The following is a 25,000-nucleotide window of genomic DNA, read 5'->3' as shown; positions in this document are numbered from 1 at the left end:
ATGTTGAGTGTTTTATTGCACATTACACATCGTGCTTGACTATACTATCTACTTCTAAATTTCGAAGTGGACATTGATTGCTATTCTACAATTGTATGGTTTCCTCGTATCGTGTTGAACGTGTCTGTCATATTCGTTTATCCTATACCTATCGAATTCTTTCAAATGTATATATGAAATTTACTCATCTTCACCTTCTAATTTACCTAAAGTTTGACCCATTTTAACTTTTTGTCCAGGTTCAACTTGAAATTTAAAATTTTTAGGAGCTTCAAATACCATTACGATTGTACTACCTAATTTAAATCCACCCATTTCTTCACCAGTTAAAAGTGGTTGACCATTAACAATTGAACTTGCAGAAGAATAAACAGCTTCTGCATAAGTATGTGGAGGATGTGTAATTTTTCTTGTATTTGTTCTTAAAGATTGATCAAAATTAATTTTAATTGAACCAACATTTGTTGCACCAACAGGTATCATTGAATAAAAACCATATTTCCATCTACCTAATAAAGCAACTCTTTCATTTAAAACAAATAAATCTTTCATTCTATTTGCTATATAAGGTGAAACTGAAAATAAATCTCCTGTAAAATGTCTTCTTCTTTCAACAATCCATGTTGTAGGTGAATGAAATCTATGATAATCACCTGGTGCTAAATAAACTACCATAAAATATAAATTATTTTCAGGTGTATTTATTTTAGGTAATAATTCAGATTTTGATGAAGTTTTATGTCCAAACCAAGCTAATTTACCTAAAACTTTTGCAACTTTACCATCATGTATTGTTTTTTCTGGACCATTTTCAGTATGTGAAGCATCAGCTTCTTTATCACTTGTTTTAGGTAATGAAGCATCTTCATATGATTTAGTTTCTCCATTATCAGATCCTCTACCTAATAAAGATGAAAGTGAATAAGAGATATCATTGATATTTGCGAAATTCTTTTCGTCAACTCTTTCTCCTTTATTTTGAACAGATTGTGTATCTCCATGTATAGATGATTCAGATCCTAGCAAAGCTTCTAAGGAGTAGGTAATACCTTTGACTTGCTCAACTCTTGATCCTACTATCTCACCGAAATGCAGCACTCGTCCATCTGCCGGCGACACCTGACCAAAAAGAGCGGATCATCAGCTTACTCGACACAGACATATTGCCAAATCAAAAATTGATGACACTGTAACAGACAACATGGACTAACCATAGGCGCATCAGATATAGGCCGTTGACCCTCCTTCATCTCCCTATAGAAGAAATCTCCTAAACTCTCGTACTCTTTCAGGTCTTTTGGTACTTCATCTAGATTACAACCAAATATTGTCGCATACAACTTGAACCCAAACGGTCGGAACCATACGGGTAGAACAAGACCGTTGAGGTAACCCCATAATTGGGATAACGATCGGAGGGGTAAAGCACCTAGTACTCTAACCTGTAAAGAGATTGAAGTGTAAGCACGAGATCTATATACTCAATTGATGATCATAATTTAACCTCTAAAGAAAATTCGAGGTCGAAAATCGACTCACCTGCCATGGCCCGTCAACTCTTTTACCTCCTTTCTTAACTACAGCTCCACCTTCACCTTGCGATTCTACTTCTATATCACTTCTTGTAGATTTCCGATATTGTACTGCTAATAACACCAATGCACCAAGAGCAATAGGAATAGGATACCATCGAGTAGGAGTAGACCAAGCTTGAGCTACTTTCTCTATAATAACAACGAGAAATGCAGAAAGCACGAAGGAGAAAGAGTTGTAGGGTTTGAGCATATGTAGGAATAATTACATTCAAGGTATCATGAAAAAGAAATCAACTTACCGTTAAGTGGTTTACCTTTACTTGATTGTCCTGTACCTGATTGGTCTTCTTGTAAGGAAGGCTTTTCATTGATTCTAGGTGGAGTGTATGGTTGTTTAGGTATATTGGAATTCCATCTAGTAGATATCAAAGGAGAACGTATATGTTGTCGAGAATTATGATTGAATAAGGCTGAAGTAGATCGAAGCGGTATAGATGCTTTAGAGATCACTCTCGTAGAGTGACGAATGATCATTGTCATTAAAACTTAGCTTGAACCGGTGTAAACGAAGAGTAAAAGAGGTAATGAATATAATCATAGATGGACAATATGACGCTTTTCTATCGATGATCTTTTTCGAATATTCATATATTCATTACGGTAACGTTCGGTTCCGCGTTCTTGTATACCTCCACATCTCGATTTGGAGCTTTTAACACCAAAATTGCATTTTTCCATGACCATGCATCATACTCATTTCTTTACATGCAAAAAAATTGAAAGACATGTCTAGGAAGCTGTCAATCTTTGCGACAAAACATTGTCATTGTGATGGATGATGCTTAAGTAGTCTGGGGCACAATCTCTGTGAGTTACCACTTGGTCAAATTCCCATACAAAATTTTGTATGGGGATCTTGTACACCATCCACAACAAGATTGTATTTGACAACCCCCACTCTTCTGCCAATCAAGTGATCCTATACCTGCCCAGATCATGCTCTTCAGACAAAATCATGCTTTGTTATAGTAGAATGCATGTTATACAGATCATGAAAAATGCGATTTTGGTGCTAAAATGGCCAAAACGATATGTGGAGGTACACGAGAACGCGGAACTGAACGTTACAGGTTTACAGGTGGTGCGGGTGGGTCCGTGCTTTGTGTATATGACGCGTGGTAATTACGTCAACTCTGTTTGAGAACATGACATTAATAATATATCAACGAAATCTCGCGTCTGGCTTTCCTGTTCTTGCTCAAATAAATCGAAGTTTTGAAAGCCCGACGCACCAAGTTTTCACTGGTAGAAGGATGAATCAACTCCCTAAAGCAGTGCATGAAAGACCGATATGATGGATACTCAGCCCATCGTATCTTTTCTCAAGAGGACTTATCCAAATCCCGAGGTTGATCCAGTAAGTTCATCTAACAAGATTCAAGCGGACTAGCTGACGTTTGCTTCCTTGTCGCTAGGTATGGGTCCAAGAATGTACACGAGCTTTATTAGAAGCAGGTCAAGAAGTAACGATCGATACAGTAGTAAGTTATCTGCACATTGTTGACTCATATATGAAAATATGGAAAATTGTTTAGCTCATTAATTTTAAAATTAGCACACTCAATTCCTTTATTCGGATTTAGCTCAATCAACTCTGGCTTCTCGAACTTTTCCTTCAGGTGATTTACATGAAAAGATTTTATTTCAAAGACCTACAATACTTCAAATGCATCATATTTCCGAAATTGGACATTCAGCATTTCAAATTAAACATACTATGGAACAACGTTCAGAAGTGTTATCTGGACAAAGTTTAATAAGACGTATGGAAGATGAAGTTGTTGAAGATGAACAAGAACAAAATATTGATCAAGGTAAAGTACCTCCTTATCCAAGAAGTATGCTCAAATTAGAATTAAGTGATGGAAGGAGAATAATTAAAGCTATGGAATATAAAAAAATTAATAATTTAGTACTTGGTCAAACCTCTTTAGGATGTAAAGTGAGCTATTATCTATCCCCTTAATTTAGCTAAATCAGAACTGTGAAGACTATTTAGCTGACATGTAGTCGAGTTATAGGTGGTATGCAATAATGTGAAATGCTTGAGAGATACTTTACTTCTTACCCCTCAAAATACTCAAGTTTTAGAAAGCTCAGTGGAATATCTTGAACTTACCCAAAAAGAAGAATTTATGAAAGACTTAAATAGACGTATGGGTAAACTTGATGATGGTAGCACCAATATCCCTGCGCAAAGAAGGATCAAACCACCACCTCCAATTCGTCCGAAACATAACGCATCCATCAAACCTCCTGCAGCTCAAATACGATCCAAAATAACTCATTCACCCGAAATCATTCCTACAGCAGGTCCATCTAGAACATCTCATTATTTTCAATCAAATCCTGCTGAACAAGTTCATCCTCCACATTTAGTGAGACCAAAACCTATTCGTGCACAAGGTCTGAAATCTTCTTCTTCAGCCTCAAATTCACGTAAAAGATCAATGAACGATGATAGCGAAGATGAAGAAGAACCTATTTCCAAAAGTAGGAGATCTAGAACAGCTGCCAAATTGGCAACGGCAAAAGTAACACAATTGTATCACGATATACCTGATGATAAATTCACAGAAATGGATGAAGATTTCGGCAATGAAAATGATGATGAATTTGATTATGATATAGATGAAAGTTTTATAAGGCAAATTAATGAAGTTGAAGCTAAAGCATCTGGATCTGGAATATATTATAAAAATTTTAAATCTCATAAATATAATGATGTCGAAGAAGAAGAAGAAGATGATGATGATGATGATGATTTTATGATAATTGATGAAAAAATAATTAAACAAATTGATAATTTATCTTCTTCTTCTTTTTCAAATCAAAATAAAGGAATAGGAAAAGAAAAAGAAAATCAAAATCAAAATAGAAAAAATTATATAAATCAAGATAATTTAAATGATGAAAAAGAAATTTTAAGTACTGAAGATGATGAATTTGAATTACAATTAGATGATAAATTTATAAAAAATTTGAATGAAATTGAATTTAAACAAAATAAAAAAGATAAAGACAATTATAAATCATTTCAAAATAAAAATAATAGATTATTTTCATTATCATTATCTAGATCTAATTCTGATTCATTGATTTCAAATTCAAATTCAAATTCAATTAATAATTCACAAAAAGAAAATATTCAACCTGAAATTATTGAAATTTCAGATTAATCAATTAAATAATTAATTAGTATTATTTGAATAGAAATTGATTTGATTTGATTTTTAAGAAAATTGTTGTAATTTAATTAATTTTTTTTTCATATTGATTTTCAAATGATATTCATTGCATATAAATAAAGGAAAAATAATGATAAATACTTGTTTATGTGAATAATTTAAATAATTTACTATTTCGATTTTTCTCGAATTGAAAATGTCAATCTTCAATCAATTTGAGAATCTTTCAAAGTAATAATTCAAAACTACATAAACAAATGTATCCTTTAAAATTTCAAAGTATAAGAAAAATTAAATAATCTTTAAATGTGATTAATATTACAGTAAAATTAATATTTCAAACGATGTTCCAGCCAACGTTCCTTTATTCATATTCAATTCCAATTCCAATTCCAATCCCAATCACAATTCCCATTTCATTCTTACCATTTTATTTTTTTCATTCTAATCTGAAATTTGGTCTTATTTGAGAATGAGATTGTCCATTATTGTAATGATTAGGAATTGTAACATGTTGATCATTTAACATATTCATACCTACATATGAATTTTCATCTTCTTCTAAATCATCATGAAGATGATGATTTAAATGATTTCCTTGATAATTTGATTCTTGAAGTGGTGGTGGAAAAGAAGTATAATTATCATGATCATCATGACTATGTGTACTTTGTTCATTTCCTTCAATAATTAAATGTTTTTCAGAATATTCATCTTCTAATGAATTTGAAGCTCCAAATGAACTTCCATTTAATGTCATAGTAGTCATAGGTTGTGATCCTAAATTACCATGAGTATGATTATGAGATGAGGGAGGTGCAAATATTGATGAAGAATTTGATAATGATCTTGATAAAGGATTAGTTTCAATTCCATGTTGTCCTGTTTGACGAGCTGGTAATGCATGATGAGCATCAGAATCACCATGTCGATTTAATTCAGGCCTAAAAAGTAAATTATATCTAATCAGTAAAGTAAAGGGTGCGGCATTTCTGGGAGATCTTTCTCAATTCAAAAGTCAACTTACCACCTAATAGCTTCATCCTCGTCTCCGGTCCTCTTCTTCATTCTCCATACTGCAAAGGCGATCAAAACCAGTACAACCACACCGACACCTACACTGATACCTATTATGGCAGCTACGGGAATCGAATCGCCATCTGATTTGGATTTAGCAGAGGTGATGGCTGATGAAGTTGCATCGGCTGCACTCGCTGCTGCAGTGAGAATGACTGTGACAAGTTGAGTTTGACCAGCTGCGTCGGTAGTATATTGAACAGATCTGCAGATCAGATATCAGCTCATCTACCTCGTGGAGGCAGAATTGAAAGGAAACGCTTACGCTGCGGAACTGGCGGATGATGATGAAGTCGTTTCTGGCACCGTAGAAGTCACTATAGAAGTTGAGTTGGCTGAAGTGGTCAGATTAGCTGAAGGAGTGATGGAGGAGGCTAAAATATACATGGAATCAGCAAGGACAGTTTGCGAAACGATTGTGAGTAGATCGAAGGAGAACAACTTACATGCACTGGTAGATCCACTTACAACAGATGAAATAACGGCCGAAACAGTTTGAGAAGTTGTTGATCCAATCGAGCTTGTAGTTCTGGAAGTAACAAGGGTTGATGTATCATCATCAACATCCTGATCTTTCGAGGAGGTTGTCAAAATTGTGGATGATGAAGTGACAGGCGATGTCGTACGGATTGTCGTTGAAATCGTAGAAGTTGTAGAGGTAGTGCTTTCAACCTTGACCAATCCACCTAACAAACCGTCGGACTGTTGTCTACCTTCTAAGTGTTTATCAAACCTTGCGTCCAAATTACTATTTCTAAGCGAGCCATTTCGCCTGGGATGATGTGCTGGAGCTATACCATGCGCATGAGCCAAGGTGAAAGGCAAGAGAAGAATAGGAAGGGTTGATGAGATCTTCATTATTGCAATGGACCTCTTGCCGATGAAGTCGATACAATTATATGATTGTCGATTACTAACTATGCTTGATGAAGCAAATGCTGGTTATTCCTACAAGTCTCAATCTTCAATGTAATCACACGAGGGACGGGAGTTGTCGTTCTTGAGAAAAATGCCAAGATCTACCTTTGATTTCTTCTGCCCCTTGATTTTTGGTATTTAGGATACTGCGCTATGATCTTCCTTTGTCGAATTTCTTTTCTTTCGTAACTAATCTATGTGTTTAGAAATTAGAATGGATAACAATTGCTGAGTATGAGTAAAGACAAATGTTTACTGATTAATCTTTTTGGAGGGAATTGTGATAGGTAAAAAATGGCTAAAGTTTGTTTGTGATTTCGTTGTTAGGGTTTATTTGAGATTTTGAATTCAACTATGACTGATCTATTCTAGCCTTCCGATGATTTCGCTGACAGTAATTTTAAAGGTATATGTGATTGATTATGCTAAATGAGCGTATAAAGGTCAAATATGATAATGAGAGTAATCTAATGATGTTGATGAGTCTGATAGGATGTAAGATGAAAGGAAATGAAAGAATGAAATGCGAAAAGAAAGGTCAATGCAAAATATATTAGAGTTGTTTCGAATTTACTTTGAGTTACAATTCTAAGGGGTTAAATCTAGAATAAGCGTGGTAAAAATGATGCTAAAGGACTTGAAATATAACTAGAATCAATCACACACTAAAGCACAGATCTTCAGACTGACGATGATTGATCAAACTTATCAATGCTTCTCATTGCGATGCATATCCATATTATCCTCACCTGTCCGAATCATCGTATGCATGTCCTCATCTGGCCAGATTTCATCTTCATGTCCATGATCATCCGATTCGAATAAAAGAGTCTCGACTTTGTGGAGATGACGATAGATATGAATGAAATATTGAAATATCTCATCCTATGAGCTGGTTCATTTCTAATTAATTTGGACCCCCGTTTCAGGTTTTACTCATTAAGTTGATCTTTGAACCAAACAAACAAAAAAACAAACACAAACACACAAACAACCCCTAATTTACGTTAACCCTGAGCTATTCTGCCACGTGTTTTACTTGGGTTCTCTTTTGTGAGCCTAGACTGTTTTGACTTAAGTTGGCAAGCCTGACTTTATCGGTGGAGGTGTCCCTCGATACGCGTAATGTTGATGTGAAGTCAAGATTACATTACAATGACACTATCGAGTAGGGCCATGTTCATTAATAAAACTCCAAAATTGCAGTAATAACTGTATCAAGGCAAGGTTTTCTCGAGGACATCTTTATTCGAAATGCCTCCTAGGAAATCTTTACCTGCTTCTTTGATTACACCCGTTAGAGTGGCTCGTACAGAAACAATTAGCTCTAAAAGTACATTAAAGAAATCACGATCATCTAAAAATCAAATAGGTAGTTCACCAGATCCTATAGCTCTCAAACCATCTGTAAGATCTAGAGGAAAGGCTAAGAATCAAAAAGAAATTGAAGAAAACCATGATGAAATCCAAGAAGAAGATGAAAGAAAAGTTGATAATCAAGAAGGTGGAAAAGGGAATGAATTAAATCCCGAGAAAGAATTAGAAGCATGGCAAGATTTTGCAGCTGATCATTATGAAATGGTTGAACAACTTCCACTTGAATTACATAGAAATTTTAGGTTATTAAGGGAATTAGATGATGGTTGTATTGGTCAGTTTTGGAGTTTTTTTTTCCATCCAATTACCTTCCTGACTGACGATATTTATACGGGAAATAGCTCAAACGAAAAGATTACATGAATTGATAAGACATTATGTCAATGAGAGACTTGAGTTGGAAAAGCAGATACAGAAACGTAAAGATGTCTCAGTGCAAATTGAGGAGGAAGAAGAAGTGGAAGAAATTGAAAAAATTGACAATCCAGTCGAATCTGATTCACTGCCAGAAAATGGCCACATTGAAGTTACCGGAGGGAATGACATAGAAGTTGGGATGAAAGACTCCAAAGACACTGCTGGTGAACATGCTGAAGAGGCTGCTCGAGACGAGAAAAATGATGAAGAACTTTTGAATGGTAAACAAATAACGGAAGGAATACCTATATCAGATGGACAAGGTGGACTACTCATTCCTGTGGAACCTCGACTGCAAGAACCAAGAGATGAACTTCCACAAGAGACAACAAAAGATGATGTACCACCAAGGCTTGAATTCCCTCCTAGATCTGAAGACTCAGTATCAGAAAAGAAACAAGTCAGGGATAATGAGGATTCAATGCAGATTGTTGGACCTGGTGCGACAGGAATCTCCCCGCCTCTACCTGTTGAAAATGGACAATCTTCCAAAGAGACTTTGCAAGCAGAAAACAAGAAAAGGAAAAGACAGGATGGACCTCATGCTCATCTTCCTGAGATCGCTCGATTATCAAGAGAAGTAATCAGGACTGCTGAAGAGAAAGTGGCTGTAGCTGTCGGAGCGTATAATGCTGTGAGTCTCCCTATCGTCATTGAAACAAAAGGAATATACCGTCGATGAAATCGATCCGAAGTTGATACATGAACCTTTTTGTAGATTGATCGACATATCCGAGCATTAGATTCCGCTTTGACAGCTCAGGAAGCTTCTATCTTACTTGGACTTCGTCCATCGACATTACCGTCTACGAATGCTGAAGATGCTCTCAATTTAGCAGGCGATTTGCACGCAGCACCACAATTTGAAGAGGAAGAAATGAATATCGGTCTTGGTGGTGGAAGAAGTAGAAAGAAAGGTAAAAACAGAAAAGGTAGAAAGGGAGCACCAATAGTTGAGGAACAAGTCGTGCCGCCTGATGTTGGTGTAGGACTCGGTCACGGAGTAGAAGGTATTTCTGCTGATCCGTAAGTTACACTTCAACCATTGCCTTCTGAATTGATATGGCAAGATATGGCAAGAGATGGGCTGATAGATTTTGTTTCTAGTAATGAACCGAGATATTGTTATTGTAATCAAGTTTCATATGGTCAAATGATTGGATGCGAGGTAAGTGAACACATATTCAAACTTTCTCGTTGATTTATGATGGACAAAAAGAAAGAACTGATTTATTACTGTTTTGGGGGGCCGGATAGAACGAAGATTGTCCTATAGAATGGTTTCATCTTACATGTTGTGAACTTGAAACAGCTCCAACAGGTAAATGGTATTGTAATTTATGTAAAATTGAAACGGGATTAGGTAAAGGTGGATCAGTCAGATTAGGGAATAAAGCTGTAATAGGTAATCATTCTAGAAAGAAGAGGTGATATCCTTGCATGGAGGTATAAGCTCATTCATTTGATCATGTATATTGTTGTATGCAGGATCTGTCTAGGAGATTCATTATAGGAGGCAGTGATGGGTATATAATTATCTGATTAATTTGCTTCTCTTTCTCTATTAAAGACTGATCATCTCGTAAACGTATTTAGGATATCTCCGACGGAACAAAGCTGATGATGTCACCTTCAAAACAAAAGGCTCGTCAATTTATTATCAAAATTGAACAGACACAGAGGATCTATATTCATCCTTGATCAGATTATAGAGGAATTGATTGATTGAGTCGTCCATTTCACTTGCAGAAAGCCTACCAAACGGTATCTTCTACTCACTATTCACCAGTTATCGCTCTTGTAAATTTGAAGTATTCTGTTCGACTCCATCAACAAAACTCAATATTTAAAATGGTAATACCATTATCTTCAGATCCTACAGCTCTATCAAATCCAGAATCTTATTTATCTTTAAAGAAATTCAATCGTAGAATAAAAAAATGTCCACGTACTAATTTATCAATAACATTTAGTGATATAGGTTCTGAAAATGGAATTCCTTTATTATATTTATTACCTTCTGGATGTAGTAGATGGATTGCAGCTCCAATGGGTAAGTTCGCCATGAACATACTTAAAACTGTTTTTCATGAAATTACTATTTATTCAAATTCAAACCTTATGATTAAATTTTATTCATTTAGATCCTTTATTAAAAATTTATGGAGTGAGGATGATCGTAGTTGATAGACCAGGTTGTGGAGGTACAAGTCAAGTTTCACTTGATCAAAGAATAAATCAATCTTGTGGTTAGTCATATTTCATATTCATTTCATCAATTCAATAACATTACTAATTACTAATTTAATAAAAAAAAACTTTTGAAGAAATGATTGTATCTGTATTAGAATATTTAAATATAAAACCTACAAATATTTTAGCTTCATCAGCAGGTATATAGTAAGTCAATTTTTTTAAAAAAATTCCGAATAAATCATTTCATTTGGTTATTGATAATCAATTGTAAAATGATAAATCTCACTTAGTTACGCATTACATCTTTTAACTAGACATTCATCAATATTTTCAACAAATTTAAATCCACCACCTAAATTATATTTATTATCACCTTGGTGTCCACTTTTATCTCCTGATGATCAAGATTATTGGCATTTTAAATGGGATTGGATACCTACTCCTTTAATATCTACACAACATATAACAGTATGTTTTCTTAAATTCTCTTTTCAACAAATTCGATATTGATCTAATTCCTGACCATGATTACTTAGACTCCACATTTGATAAAAGCTGCTAATCAAGCTGAAAAGGTATTTGTAGAAGGTATGAAATTGTATACTACTTCGAAAACTTTCGCAACCAAATGGTATAAGAATATTACTGAAGATCCATCTTCATTACTTTCTGTCATTTCTCCTTCTTCTACATCTCCTATTAACATTTCTACAAATTCACAAGAGAATGAAATTATAAATACCTCGAGCAATAATTCGAATTTGGGTCAATCAGCTAGTGATATTTTGAATAATATTAGAGGCGGATCATCTATTACCAAACCATCAATTGGAGAAGGTATTGACGTATCTAATCCTGTCAATGAGTCTTCTTCGCTCGAAATTGAAAATTCATCTGCCTCTAATGGGAATAGGATGTGGGGTAAATGTGAAGAAGCTTGTTGTGTAGCTTGTGTGAGTGAATTTCTTCCTCTGTTTATCACTTATCATCCGTTCAAACAGCATTTCAAATGAAATATTAAAACGCTGCTAACATTTCTTTGTAGTTGACACAATCATATATGACTGCAGAAAATGCTCAAGGTATAGGACAAGGTATATCACTTTATTTTTGAATTCACATTATTTACCTCGTATAATCGGTTTAAGCTAATTACGAGAATAAATTTAGAACATCTTATATGCCTTAATCGCGGAACTGATGAAACAGGCTCAGAATGGTTAAAAACTACTATAAAGGAATTAGCAGATACCATTGAATTTGCTCAATTAGGAGAATTACCATCCAATGCAAAGAGGAAAATACCTTATCCGATAGAGATTGAAATTTGGTGGGGATGGTTAGATGATATGGTACCAAGAAAAGGACAAAGTGGGTTTCTTTTAAATAAATCTTAACAATTGAAATAGTGAGAGTGATTGAATAAGCTAATATAACCTCAAATTGTAGTATGGTTTAATAAAATACTTGGATCATATCCTGATGCTATCGATTTAAGAATACATGATGTTGAAGATGGAGATCATACAGATTTGTAAGATTGATTGATTTTTTTTTTCATTTTGATATATACTATACTATACCGGTAGAAAGGTTTTCGAAAGTTGATTTCACGGATGATTTTAGATTATCAAGAGAAGAAGGTATACATCAAGTTTTATCTATGATTGAATCTCAAATCTACATAGGTCCTTCTTCTTAGTTGAAATACTTTGAAGGGAAGTAATCAAAAGGGAATTAAGGTAATTGAATAATTGTATTAAGACTGGACTTTATGAATTAGTTTTGCGTTAAATAGATTTTATAGATTTATATTAATTTACATGTTATGTTGTATCCCAAAATTTACTTTATAATATAATACAACTTTATGATAAGTATTTTTTAATATCTTCTTTAACAGATTTATTTTCTAACCAATCTGCATCACTATAATTTTATATTTAGTCAATATAATAAAACATAAACATAAAATAATTTTTTTTATTTTAAATAAAAAAAAACAAGAACTTACGAATCTTCTAAATTATCATCAAAATCTTTTAATCCTTTATGTATTTTTTTTGAACGTATAATTTGAATTACTTTTGAAGGTAAATTTGAATTACTTATTGAAAATGATTCAGGTATTGTATCAATCAAAGAAGTTAAAGGTTTGAAAGTATTTGAAGATGTTGGAATATATGGCTATAAGTGTCATATATTTAAATTAAATCAAATTAATATTTCCATATTTAAAGTCGAAAGTCTTAAGGGCAATACGATAAATTAAAATGTGAATTTACAAACAAACTTACAATATAAGCGAATTGTCCTTTTGACAATTTATCATTATTCAACTATTTGGACCAAAAAAAAAAAAACCCCAAATATTTCAATAAAAAAACCCAAATAAATCATAAATAAAAACCTGAAGAATATGATTAGGAAATAAAAAAAAAGAAAACTTACAACTAAAGCAAATATACCATTAAAATTTTCTTTTAAAACATTTAAAATCTTTTCTGAAGTTTTATTTAATGTTATTGAATCATCAAATTCTTTTGCTAAATAAATTCCAACAATTTTTTTATTTTTTAATTTACAATATTCATTTATTAATGATAATCCAATTTCAGTTATTGGTGATAAATTTGTATAAATATGTATTAAAGGTATAACTTCATCTATTTCTATAATTTTTTCTTCTTCTTCTTTTTCTTTTTCTGATGATAAAGATGATGATGATGGAATAGAAGCTAAAAATATACCTAAAATTGTTGAAGATGGATGTAAAGCTGAATGAAGTATTGGAATTGTATAAGATATTGAATTTAATTTATATTTATATGAATTTGACATTTTGTTCGTCTTTTATCTTTTCTTGATTTTATTTATGCTTCCAATATGTATTCTGAGCTGTTGATTTAGAATGCTGGTAATATTTATTGTGTATACCGTGTATACCTACCTATACAATTGCATTGATAAATTATATGTTCAAGTTGAATTATCATACACGAGCGTGAACCTTTACCATGACGTTTCCTTATCACGTGGTTATATATTACTATCCGATAACCGAACTGCGAAGAACCAAAACTACTGTTATGAAGGGATATTGTGAAATGCCTTTCTTTCTTCTGCTTTAACAAATCATACATATTCACTTCTCATACTTAGATACCAAGGAATCAACTAAACAGAACAATTAATCAGATATTAGTTCGAGACCGACTGAAATTGGCCTTTGAGTACATCAAAAGTCACCATACAAAGCAATCAGCTTTATCGAATCCATTTATAAAAAAACTCAGTGAAGCTTGCGATCTAATCGTAGTGGGATAACACTGTTGAATAAGTAATTGATCTGTATCATGGCGTGCGTATAATAAATCTTTAAACCATTTCGTCAATTGACTTAACTTATATAAACAGGTCAACCTGGGATATAATCTCTTCCATTTTATTCTTAGGAGTCTTTCTAGGTGTCGTATGTAAGTGAGATATCGTTGTTGACTATAACCCATCCAATGACAAAGTCATCCTGAGCATCATTCAATCACAAATATTCTTTTACTACCCTGCAAAATATATTCTAATTTAATCTGCTTTTTGCACTTCAGTTTTAGCCGTTAAATTTTCCTCAGTACTTTCAACTTCAACAACTTCTGCTCAATCTTCATTAAAATCTCAAGGTATAACATATCAACAAGGTAGATTATCAGTTCAAACTGATAGAGCAGCTCCTTCAAGAGATGAATATATAGCTAGTACTCAAGCTGCTTTTAATAGAGGTGCAAAAACTTTGAAATCTCATGCGGATGCTTTTTCTTTTAAGAAAGGACAAAATCAGGAAGATTCTTCAAATGGACAAGCTAGTGGAATTGATACTAGGTGAGTAATCATTTCGGAGCTTGGCATAATTAAGAGAAGACGATGTGCAATGAGCATGATCGAAGTGGTGGTGGTAAACATCTGTTTTGCGTGGAATTTTATCAGTATTTGGGGGTATGTTAAAGAAGGTGCTAGAGTGTAGAAGCGTATATGTGGGACAAGAGTGTTTGGCATTATCCAGGTTGAGACGGATCATCATGTCCTCAGTGGACTACCAACGAGGTGCATAAGATGACGAGATGCCAATGATCGCCGATGAGCAGGAAGAGATGAGGTGAATTTTCGCTGATGTTGCCTTCCTCAATGAATTCCAATACAGTGACAAAAGGGGTTTCAGAAGGACCAAGAAACTCGCTTAGAATTTGACATTGGTATTATTAGCTGAATCAATTGCTCACTTGAAATATATACTTATTTATGCATACCTTCTTTATGCAGAGTTGGAAGGATTGTAAATTGACGATTGAATCTCAATATGCATTTTGATCATCATCATCCTCTATATGAGAGTACTTGACTCGGACAAAATCACCGAGAATTAGGTAAATCTTACATATCAATTTTCACGTAATCTAAATTTAATCGGAGATCTTTTCAACTCGTTTCGATAAAGCCGGAGCGTGGGTTTTCACGGCTTCGATGGTTCCAGCAATATCGTTTGGTACGTATCCAAAGCCTGGAGTCTAGCAATGATGTAAGATGCCAAGTATGAATATTTTGATCGCCGGATTGCCCGAACAGATGTATTCTGGCTGTTTTCTAGGCAAAGAGTGGACAAAAGGGGGATTTTAACAGTAAACCTTCCCTTCTTTGACATTGAAAAGGAGGAAAAAGGTTCCTAATCTAAAATAGTATCATTTCCCCGCCTTGCTGCTCAACTGAAGAGTACCTTACAAAGTAGGGCTGTTATGCATGTATAGCAAAAAAGGAAGGAATGAACATTGAGGAAAGAAAACAAAAAAAAAAAAAAAAAAAAGCATACGTCACCATTATTTTGATTTAATCGGGATTTTTCGCTTGACCTTCATGTAAATTCGGATTCAAGCGATACTACAACTTGATTCATCATCAGCCCTGAGAGGAAAAAAAGAAATGTCCGCTGGAATTGAGCACATCTCATTCTCTCAATTTCTTCACTCCCGAAGACCGAAACGACGATTAGAGGTAACGAAGGATTCGAGTCAACTTTGAAATTTGGTGATCTACTTAACAAAGTCCACGCAGTTTCGCTAGAGGAATACCAACTAGTCATCATTGACGTAGGTGAATGTGGGGAAAGGATTTCTTTTTTCCTTTCCTTTTTTGATGGGAATCTAAACGGTGTCAAAGGAGTTTGTCTCGCGTAATGTTCATCTTAGTAAGCAAAAAGGTTAACAACCAAGAATGGTAATCCTAAGGAACACGTCAACATTTTCCAAAGGACAAAATATCCCATGTTGAAAACTGACTAAATTTATTGAGTATTATAAGTGTAACACTTGTTAATAGACGTCAATTCATCCTTTGGTGTTGTCTAACATCCTTTTTCATCTTTTATTCTTGATTAACCATATAATTGTTCTTCAGCTCTTTTCATTATCCCATTCTATAATAACTAATTTCACCACAGTTCAGCTTAAAACCTAATTCAAGCGTAAAACGCAAAATAATAATGATGATGATGACGAAAAAGCGCCGGACCTTGCCCGTCACGACTTTCTTAACTTCAACAATCTTACTTTCAGTCATTCTTCCTTCTCTAGCTAATGCTAGTATATCTAATGCACCTCCACAAGCGTTATCATCAAGGCATGAGGATGATGATAGTGGTGAAGATATTCATATGCATATGGATATGGTAAATGATCAAGTAGGAAATTTGAATGATCAAGGTAAAATTGAGCATACGCATTCAACTGAAATTGTTGCCACTACAACCTCGGCATACATTAATGACGAAATAATATCAACTTCTTCCGCGTCCGCCGTTTTACCGACATCACATTCTCATAATCATATAAGTTCTTCAGTAAAACCACCATCGGGACATGATCATGGATCTCATGCAGCTGCAAAGACAATATTAGATGATGAAGGTATACATGTTTGGCATCATTTTCCACCAACATACTTAGATGTAGATTTCAAATTAGATAATGATTCTGCTATTTTCGGTGAAGAATTTGATGAAACTTGGAATGTCGATGAATTAGAATCTCATAAAGGATTGATGGCTTTACATGTAATTTTATTCTATGGAGCTTATTTTGGTCTCTTACCAATTTGTGAGTTTTTTCTTTTCGGGAAAGGGTGGCGAATAATCCTCGGAGTAATTTCAAAGATTGTGCCTTAGCCTTAAAAAGAGATTAGAAAAAGTTGACATTTGTTGGCATGGCCAATGTTTCATTAGCACTTGCACTTCGAGCAGCGGATCATCCATCGCATTATATCGCCAATGCCATCTTCTTGATTGTAGCTGTGTCAGGTTGGCTAATTGGTAAAGCATACAAAGCTGCTCAGGAAGACAGGTACGTCCATCTGGCAACTGTCTAACTGAATCTTCCTAAATTAGCGCTGATCACACTTCGACTGTGCAGATATGAAGGCTCTGTGCACGAATCCTTCTCCAATGTACTTGTGCTACTATCAATATGCTTGACTGTCGTCGACTCCATTGAAATTATCAAGAGGGGTATTGCCTACTGCAAAAAATCGCACAAGAAATCCTGGTCCACATTCGTACATGAGGTACTTTCTTCCGAGTATAAGAGGGACGTAAATTGGCCAACAAACAGATATGAGATGATCGGATTGGTTGATGGAGAACAAGATCATGAGAATCAAGTGGTTTTCGCTTTAGGTGAAGATGAAGATGAAGAAAGATCAAATCACGGTGAATATATTGATGAAGTTGAAAATCTTCCTAACTATAATGATAGAAATGGCAACAAACCTCGAAGACCTTCTTTGTTAATAAGGCAATGGACACCACCTTCGCGAAATTCAACAGGGTCGGAAGGTACATTACATGATAGTCCCGAAACATCATCTTCGAATAACTCCTTTATTCATAAATCTATTCACAATAAAATTGGAGCGTATGACGCTCATGATCATGATCATGAAAACGAAATTCACCAAGATTCCGAACATGTACAACCAATTTGGTCAAGGCAGAAATCGAAAGGTCTAAAAAGGGCTAGCGAGATTATCTTGACTTGGATTAGGAGGAGTCAAGTCGTTTTCGCCTATGTGGTATTTTTGACTGAATTTATTGAATACACTGTGAGTAACTTGTTACACCCAAACCCAGTGTAGAGGGACATTTAACTGACTTATGTGGATGGCTAGGGTATGTGCCGAGCTGGTTTGATCAATTCATGTGCTGCGCATTACATCAAAGGATCCATCTTCTTCTGGTGAGCTTGGAAAGTGTTCTGCTTATCATTCTGCAAATATTTGTTCCCTAACCTTCTGCTTGCTGATTTAGGTACGGTGTTCTCACTTTCGCTCGATACCTCGGTGCATATGCCGATCTAGGATGGGCTTGGAATAAACGACCAGGAGGAGTCGGTATCTCAGCTGAGATGGTTGAATGTGCTGTAATTTTCACTTATGGTATAACGAATACATGGATGGAGCGATTTGGTTCCAGTCCAGGCGATCCTTATACGGTAAAACAAGTTCAACATATTTCTATTGCTGTCATGTAAGTCGGATTTTCTATTCTTGAAGGTCACCTTCCTCACGAACATTAGCCCTTCATTAATAGCACCGCTGATAATAATCTCCTTGCATCAGGTTCTGGTTTGCTGGTTTATCTGGTATGCTCCTTGAATCTAGATGGGTAAGGAAAGTAATGGGATCATTCATTTCCGGTGGAAGAAAGGATGTACATGAACCTCCTACATACGCATTCAGCTTTAATCCTCTACCAGCTTTAGTTATCGGTGTGGTAAGTTGAAATTTCTAAATCTTTTTCAAAAAGAAAAAAAAAAAACAATTCAGAGCTAAAATCTGATAACAATTAGACCGGTCTCGCAATGGCAGCACATCATCAAGAATACGTATTTCAAGTTCAAATTCATTCATTATGGGGTAAATTATTAGCAGGAGGATCATTATTTAGATTTTTAACTTATTTCTTTTTATTTTTAAAACCACCTATTGAATCAAATTTACCTTTTAGACCTCCAACAGAAATTTTAACTTCTTTTGGATATACATCTGGTGGAATAGTTTTCATGTTAAGTAATGAAGAAATTTCTTGGTCTGCAATTAGATCAGGTTGGGATGATATGATGGCTTTTTTAAATTTTACAATTGGTTTAAACTGTTTTATATTTTGTTGGATTTTAATTTTAATGACTTTAAAAGGTTGGGCAGGTTTAAGAATGATTAGAAATAAAAATAATAATTTAGATATTGTTTAAAAATCCCCTTAAAGTGATGTGTGGAAGAGAGTATAGTATTCTTTGAATGTTTAATGATTATTTTTCTTATAATTTAATTTAGATTCGTTTATTATTTTATTATTATAATACCACCTTATAATACCTTAATTACCTTTTACTCTTCAGATGAATCTGAGCTTCGTTAATTAAGTTTTAATAATATAATTTCTTCCTTACAAATGGTAGTTCAAACGGTGAACATATAGTATAATTAATTTATAATTCTGTTTATCTAGAAAATAGATACGATTCCTGTTGGACATAAGCCCAATCAGGATATCTTCATAATATGCATGTTTCAGTGACCTGAACTCGTATACATGTGTGGTACAGGATTATCAATATATGAGCATATGATTTCATTTCTCCCACACTTCTTCTCGATACATGTTCTTCTACTCGTGAGGATGATCTGGGTAAAAGACGTCGATAACACACTATCAATCGAGATAGTACATATTGATCTACATATTCGCATGATGCGAGAAACGAGGTATCACTTCCATCTACAGATCCCGCGGCACTTCATCTTCCGCTTTCACCCCGGCCATCCCAGCTAATTGGATCAGCTCACTCCAGAAGACCCAAGCGAAACTTATGAGGGGTCTGAATCATTGTCAACTGGTCAGCGAGCTCTGAAACTCTACGATCTGGGCGGACTCACTTGGGCTTCATATCTTCTTCGACTTGTTCATCGTCTGGTCCTCTCGGAGCAGCATGCCATTGTCCGGCAGATAGCTCTTTTTCCCAATCTTGAACGTACTCTTTCTCATACGTTAGAGCATATGCATGTCGAGCTACCATCAGTTCGGGAGATAGTCGAGTCCTAAATTCGATGTTTTGCACCTGTTCCATCGCCATTGCTCTAGTGTCTCTTATGAGCATCTGATAGCTGTCTCTCAAGGGTTCCTAGCAATTACAGAACAGTAAATATCAGCTTTATGACTGAATTGAAAATATCAGCTCATGATTTCAGCCCACATTAAGATTTTGATCTCTTGCTCTTTTCCTCTTCTTGTTCTTGATAGCAATTCCAGTGGGGATCTCCGGCTCAAATACACGATATCTGATGTATCAGTTGTCAGCTGATTGTCAGGCTCAATCGAGAAAATCTCACCTTCTCATGTCATATTGAAGAGCTTTCTCGTAATGAGCTTTGACAGGTTTGAGTCTATCGAGTAAACTCTTATAGACCGGATATTGAGAGATCCGGTTCTCAGCCGGGAAACCTAGTTTTCTGATATCCGCAGGGGAGAAATGCGGATCCGGCTGGACCTAAAGAATTCGCCAGAGCCAAAATCAGCTGTTGAGTGTGTTCAGTACAGGCAATTTAAGATCGACATACTATTCTGAAGATTTCACCTAGAACCTGATTACTCTGGTATGTCTTCTTGTTATCGTCCTACATTTGAGTCAGCTAAGCGGCTGTGATTATGTTGAAAGTCGCATGAGAGCGCTGACCTTATCCATGAAATCAGGCCACGATGTGGGTCTCAAACGAGCAGGAAGGGAGGCGGCTTTGCCGGCTGGTTCGTGCCGTGATCAGCAGCTTACATGAGGTAGGACAACGGTGACCTACTCTTCGCGAAGTCAACACTACGGAGGTACACCAGAGTTAGTTGTCATCTTCAGGCTATGCACATGGAATCTAGCTTACGCAGTCTGCAAAGATAATGGAATCAGCTGGTTCCTCGCACAATACTTCTGTGATAACAGCAACTCACAGAGTGGATCTCAGAGAGCTCTAGACAGTCAGGATCGAATGGGGTTCGCTGATCAGAAAGAGCGAGATGATTATTATCGACTTGACCAAGTATGTCGTTCTAAGAGGCCAAGCTCCGTTCAGCTCATAATTTCGTAAATATAGCTACCCTGGCGTACCAAAATGTATGAGACAAAGTTCTGTACGTATACGATACATTCAGCTTTTAGTGACCAATCGCATCCTTACGGTTCAACTCACCTCGTTCAGGTCTGTTTGCGTTACCTTCGCCACCTTCACTGGAATAGGAGCTTCGTAATCCATTGGCTCGTAGACATTGAGTGGTCGGACAAATCGTTGATCCCAGATCAAGGTGTAATCTGAATTGAGGTTAGTGGCCCCAAGAACATCAGGGTCATCCTTGACTTACCGTCACCATCCAGATCGCCACCACCGAGCCTGAACAGTAATGTCAGCCATAGATCATCGCGGAGCTGATTGTCAGCTCACATAGAAGGTAGATCTCGTTCCCCTTGGACATTGAAGACAACAACGTTCTTGAGATGCTTCAACTTCGGATTGTTCACCGCTCGAACTCGTCGGACGTCACCTTCGATATTACTCATTAGCCCTCGTCGACTCATGTGAAGCGCAACCTAAACTGTGAGCTCACCAGGATGAACTTCGAGAAAGCAAAAGTCAGCATCGGCAAATGCCAAAATCGATTCGTCACTCACGAGCGGGTGCTCTGCAGACTAAGACCTCCCCAACGACCATTTTTGCTTTCGATCCCTCTTCATTCTCTTGAAACTGACAGAAGACCTCCCCTTCCTGAAGAGTTCCAGTCTCATCCGCAATTCCTGCATGGGCAGTGAGATTAACGTTTCCATAATCATGACTGGTGTTCTGACTTACCAATCAAGAAGACTCCACCTGGCAACTTGACTCTAGCTCGCCATTTGAGATCTTGCAGCGCCCTACACTCAATGATATCTGCGATATCTAGCACGAAGGGATTTTGATGGAAACCTGCTTTGATCAGCTGTCCTAGAGGAAACTGTTTCTCAACGTCAGCCCGCGACACACAAATACCCGCGAGGGGAACCTCACGTCAGAACAGAGTCCGATTAATTGATGATCTCCCTTAGTCATCTTATTAGACTTGACCCTTTCTCTCAACCCCTTAATATCCGCTACAGCCTCTTGGAAGATCTGAACCACCAATTCTCGGGGGACGCCGTTGGCACACATGATATTGATGAACTGTCGGTTCAGGAAAGCCACTTGATATTTCGCGATCTAGGGCATTCAATTTGTCAGTACTCTAACATTGGTGAGATAACTCAGCATGGGTCGCACTCACTCGTACAACATTCAGATCTGATAAATTACTTTGAAACTTAATGAGAGACGGCCTCAATCTGACTTCGTCTTTTTGACATAGGTCGGGCCAATGCGCTAATACACCTTTTGCTCCACTGCGCGGCAAGTCAGCAGTCACATCATATCCGGCTTGTTCAAGCCTGACTCACCCTAATCTGAATTGGATGGCACTGGGGCTGGCGTTGAGACCTTTCCTTTCTCCAAGGGCGAAAGCGGCATTCTGAAGAACTTCGAGGCCTGCCATAGCAACACCGTCGGTGAAGGTTCGGCCATTGCGTTGGATGTCCTTCAGTTCCTGTCCAAGTGTAATCTTCATATCTACGATCCGACTTGTGCTGAAGGGCTAAATCTCCATTTTAGCTGGTATTTAGGAGAGTTTGAGTATCAGTCACGCTTACCAGGCCCATCCGGGCGAAATGTTTCGCGACAACAGTCTCGGAAACATCTCCCATCCATCTTCGCAAGGCTACATTATCGATAACCTTATGATCAATAAACCAGATGGCATGGTCCCTTTGGCCAGCTGTCAGTGACTCCACGATGTACGCATGGTTTGATATCCACTCACTTCTGTTGCGAAGCTGAAGATGCCACTGGCAGGAATCGACGCCCACCGATTATCAAACCATGATGCAAGGCTCGCCTCACTCTGGCCATAATCCCAATATCGGGTCGAAGGGTATCAATCTCCCTCATGTTTACGACCTGATAGTCCACTATCAGCCCTGCGGGACTCAAATCGTCAAGATTTAGACTTACATAGAGTTTATCCTCTTCGTCCGTGAATTGCACTCTGATGATGCCGTCGATAGAATCGGCATATTTCCTTGTGACCGAATTCGAGGGCTCCGCCTGAGGTGGCCCAATTAACAGACGGGTGGGGGTGACTTGTATTGTTCGGACGAGCACCAAATGATCGGATATCTCCCGTTTTTTCTGTCTCAAAAAACTCGCCGTTTCTGGACTTCGTCTTAGCTCATTCTCATGCAGTGTCAGTGATGGGTCCACTTACTGCGGACGACCACGGTTACGTCTCTGATCCTCTCTTGCCAGCTATACATACTTTCCAATACCCTATCCTGAAAAGCAGGCACGACTGCTACCTCGTGCAGAGCCGTCCATAGAGGCTTGAGATCTATTGGACGGACCAATCCGTGTGCGATCAGCCCCTCCATGAGTGTTCTGGCTGAGAACCGAATGTCGTCCAGGTTTGGCTGCCCGTATATCGAATCTGAAGCGTCTTTACTGAGAATGTCCACTGACCACCTCGTGCTATTCCCGGTATTTGCCATAATGTTCATGTCGGGATCACCGTCAGCAAGAGCACGAATCCGCTTTGTACAATCAAGAAGTCGGTGGAGGTCTTGTCCGTTGAGACTGAATGTCCACCTATAAGTATTCCAAAAAGTGGGCTATCGCGTAGATTAGCGAACAGCTTTGGATCACAGCAATCATACGCATCTGATAGTACTCACAAACGCACATGCTCCTTCAGGTATCGCGTTTATGGGACCAGCGTCTCGCTCAGACTGCATTTTGCATTCGTGTCAACGTCAACGAGAATCGATCGCCGGCGTGCATCATTGACTCACCACGCTATCCGTGATTGCGAAGTCCATTGCCGTAGCTCTGCGGCGATCCTGCTTGAATTTCTTTTCGGCGTGTTGATCCATGCGACCATGTTCGAATTTGACGTAAAATTTCGGTGGACGACGACAACTAACCGTCACAACAACCTGAAACATATTGCCCACTACTCGATGATAAGTAACATAGAACCCGTGAGAAGTCACGTCATCAAACGAGAGTTCCGCATCGAGTGGAGCAAGCGCAGGGGGAACTTTATCTTTAGGAAGCTGCATATCGGCTCTGAGGACCAGTTGCTCATTTTTGAAGTCAAAGGCAATGTGCGAATTGCCGCGACGTAGCCGATCATTTGGATTCACGCCCTGGTGACAACCGGCGCCCAAAATCTGTAACAGATACTGTTGGCAAAGATACCGTCGTGGTCAAAGTCTACAAAGATTGGCTTACCTGGGTAAAAGTCGTACCGGTCAAGGTGCCAATGGCGATAGCATCTGGCCAAAACTGGTAGTTTGGAGCGTCGCGTGTATCTTTCCCTGGTTGAGCTGTTTTGCCTGGACGAGGGTCGCTTCTACTGGGAAGTGTGGGTGAAGTTAGAAGAGAATGAAATGACTTATTTAGGCCGTTGAGGCCGTTGAAGCTTTGAGGAAGTTGTGAGGTGTGAAAGGCCATCTTGTTTCTCCTTCAAGAATCGAGGAGTGCCGATCCCTCTGAACAAGATTCAAGATGGGAGGAATGATGGCCGGGCGTGACAAAAGATACCCAGATGAAAGGACAAGAAAATGAATCTATCAAATTCTGCCTGCAGATATGTTAGATAAGTTGATGTCAGCTTTCTTGCGGTTAAGTAGCTGAGGTGGAGGAATATTCGTAGATTTGATGTCTAAGGGCGAATACGAAAAGGAAGGACCCTCACCTTTGCTTGAAGTCTGACTGTGAGCAAGGCAGCTTACACCTGACAGCCCCCTTTTAAGGCAAATTGAGCGGAAGGGTGTGATTTCGATAGATCAGGATATATCATAGACGGTCGGATCAAAGCTGATTATAGGGGACACGAATATCAAGAAACGAGGGCTCAGATACGGCGAGGAGATTTGCCCTGAACACTCAAGAACGGAAAGGATATGAAAGAGATATACAACAAGATGGAAAGCAATTGAAAGAAGAGAGAAGAGAAGAGAAGAGACAATGCTGATTGATGATCGATTGTAAGAGGTATGTGCTCAATGTGCTGAATGTGCTGAATGTGCTAAA

The 25,000-nt window shown here is 37.1% G+C and overlaps 9 protein-coding genes across 9 annotated transcripts; 5 read left to right on the top strand and 4 right to left on the bottom strand.

Moving 5' to 3' along the window:
* Positions 1 to 180: 180 nt before the first annotated feature.
* I206_105440 (phosphatidylserine decarboxylase) lies at positions 181 to 2,069 on the bottom strand (the record flags this gene model as incomplete). The annotated part of the gene is made up of 4 exons (XM_019155400.1): positions 181 to 1,119; positions 1,212 to 1,442; positions 1,540 to 1,724; positions 1,835 to 2,069. The coding sequence occupies 4 exons, from the start codon at positions 2,067 to 2,069 to the stop codon at positions 181 to 183; spliced, it is 1,590 nt and encodes a 529-aa protein (XP_019011554.1).
* An 817-nt stretch (positions 2,070 to 2,886) lies between these two features.
* Positions 2,887 to 4,774, top strand: I206_105439 (uncharacterized protein; the record flags this gene model as incomplete). Its single annotated transcript, XM_019155401.1, has 4 exons — positions 2,887 to 2,952; positions 3,011 to 3,076; positions 3,151 to 3,537; positions 3,617 to 4,774. 4 exons carry the CDS (start codon positions 2,887 to 2,889, stop codon positions 4,772 to 4,774), a joined length of 1,677 nt encoding a protein of 558 aa, XP_019011555.1.
* A 448-nt stretch (positions 4,775 to 5,222) lies between these two features.
* I206_105438 (uncharacterized protein) lies at positions 5,223 to 6,718 on the bottom strand (the record flags this gene model as incomplete). Its single annotated transcript, XM_019155402.1, has 4 exons — positions 5,223 to 5,727; positions 5,811 to 6,065; positions 6,126 to 6,234; positions 6,307 to 6,718. The coding sequence occupies 4 exons, from the start codon at positions 6,716 to 6,718 to the stop codon at positions 5,223 to 5,225; spliced, it is 1,281 nt and encodes a 426-aa protein (XP_019011556.1).
* A 1,314-nt stretch (positions 6,719 to 8,032) lies between these two features.
* Positions 8,033 to 10,003, top strand: I206_105437 (uncharacterized protein; the record flags this gene model as incomplete). The annotated part of the gene is made up of 5 exons (XM_070203119.1): positions 8,033 to 8,429; positions 8,497 to 9,206; positions 9,291 to 9,598; positions 9,680 to 9,740; positions 9,830 to 10,003. The coding sequence occupies 5 exons, from the start codon at positions 8,033 to 8,035 to the stop codon at positions 10,001 to 10,003; spliced, it is 1,650 nt and encodes a 549-aa protein (XP_070059220.1).
* Positions 10,004 to 10,423: 420 nt separating this feature from the next.
* On the top strand, positions 10,424 to 12,306 carry I206_105436 (uncharacterized protein; the record flags this gene model as incomplete). The annotated part of the gene is made up of 8 exons (XM_019155404.1): positions 10,424 to 10,625; positions 10,717 to 10,821; positions 10,900 to 10,972; positions 11,059 to 11,236; positions 11,305 to 11,721; positions 11,814 to 11,862; positions 11,939 to 12,139; positions 12,218 to 12,306. The coding sequence occupies 8 exons, from the start codon at positions 10,424 to 10,426 to the stop codon at positions 12,304 to 12,306; spliced, it is 1,314 nt and encodes a 437-aa protein (XP_019011558.1).
* Positions 12,307 to 12,636: 330 nt separating this feature from the next.
* On the bottom strand, positions 12,637 to 13,609 carry I206_105435 (uncharacterized protein; the record flags this gene model as incomplete). Its single annotated transcript, XM_019155405.1, has 4 exons — positions 12,637 to 12,697; positions 12,783 to 12,955; positions 13,066 to 13,107; positions 13,220 to 13,609. The coding sequence occupies 4 exons, from the start codon at positions 13,607 to 13,609 to the stop codon at positions 12,637 to 12,639; spliced, it is 666 nt and encodes a 221-aa protein (XP_019011559.1).
* Positions 13,610 to 14,124: 515 nt separating this feature from the next.
* Positions 14,125 to 14,786, top strand: I206_105434 (uncharacterized protein; the record flags this gene model as incomplete). Its single annotated transcript, XM_019155406.1, has 4 exons — positions 14,125 to 14,129; positions 14,186 to 14,244; positions 14,374 to 14,644; positions 14,750 to 14,786. The coding sequence occupies 4 exons, from the start codon at positions 14,125 to 14,127 to the stop codon at positions 14,784 to 14,786; spliced, it is 372 nt and encodes a 123-aa protein (XP_019011560.1).
* Positions 14,787 to 16,295: 1,509 nt separating this feature from the next.
* Positions 16,296 to 19,056, top strand: I206_105433 (uncharacterized protein; the record flags this gene model as incomplete). Its single annotated transcript, XM_019155407.1, has 7 exons — positions 16,296 to 16,908; positions 17,034 to 17,151; positions 17,221 to 17,908; positions 17,975 to 18,042; positions 18,114 to 18,332; positions 18,425 to 18,578; positions 18,655 to 19,056. The coding sequence occupies 7 exons, from the start codon at positions 16,296 to 16,298 to the stop codon at positions 19,054 to 19,056; spliced, it is 2,262 nt and encodes a 753-aa protein (XP_019011561.1).
* A 527-nt stretch (positions 19,057 to 19,583) lies between these two features.
* I206_105432 (uncharacterized protein) lies at positions 19,584 to 24,418 on the bottom strand (the record flags this gene model as incomplete). Its single annotated transcript, XM_070203118.1, has 26 exons — positions 19,584 to 19,683; positions 19,742 to 19,986; positions 20,059 to 20,143; positions 20,195 to 20,352; positions 20,423 to 20,479; positions 20,539 to 20,603; positions 20,657 to 20,673; positions 20,719 to 20,729; positions 20,802 to 20,900; positions 20,959 to 20,979; positions 21,041 to 21,159; positions 21,210 to 21,238; positions 21,290 to 21,389; positions 21,453 to 21,461; positions 21,517 to 21,639; positions 21,695 to 21,836; positions 21,890 to 22,078; positions 22,143 to 22,257; positions 22,312 to 22,505; positions 22,561 to 22,675; positions 22,731 to 22,867; positions 22,922 to 23,121; positions 23,175 to 23,574; positions 23,638 to 23,691; positions 23,755 to 24,135; positions 24,197 to 24,418. 26 exons carry the CDS (start codon positions 24,416 to 24,418, stop codon positions 19,584 to 19,586), a joined length of 3,387 nt encoding a protein of 1,128 aa, XP_070059219.1.
* Between the last annotated feature and the right edge of the window lie 582 nt (positions 24,419 to 25,000).

This window comes from Kwoniella pini, chromosome 7 (genome assembly GCF_000512605.2).
Source record: "Kwoniella pini CBS 10737 chromosome 7, complete sequence".
NCBI classification, from domain to species: domain Eukaryota; kingdom Fungi; phylum Basidiomycota; class Tremellomycetes; order Tremellales; family Cryptococcaceae; genus Kwoniella; species Kwoniella pini.
This window is presented reverse-complemented; position numbering and strand designations above follow the sequence as displayed.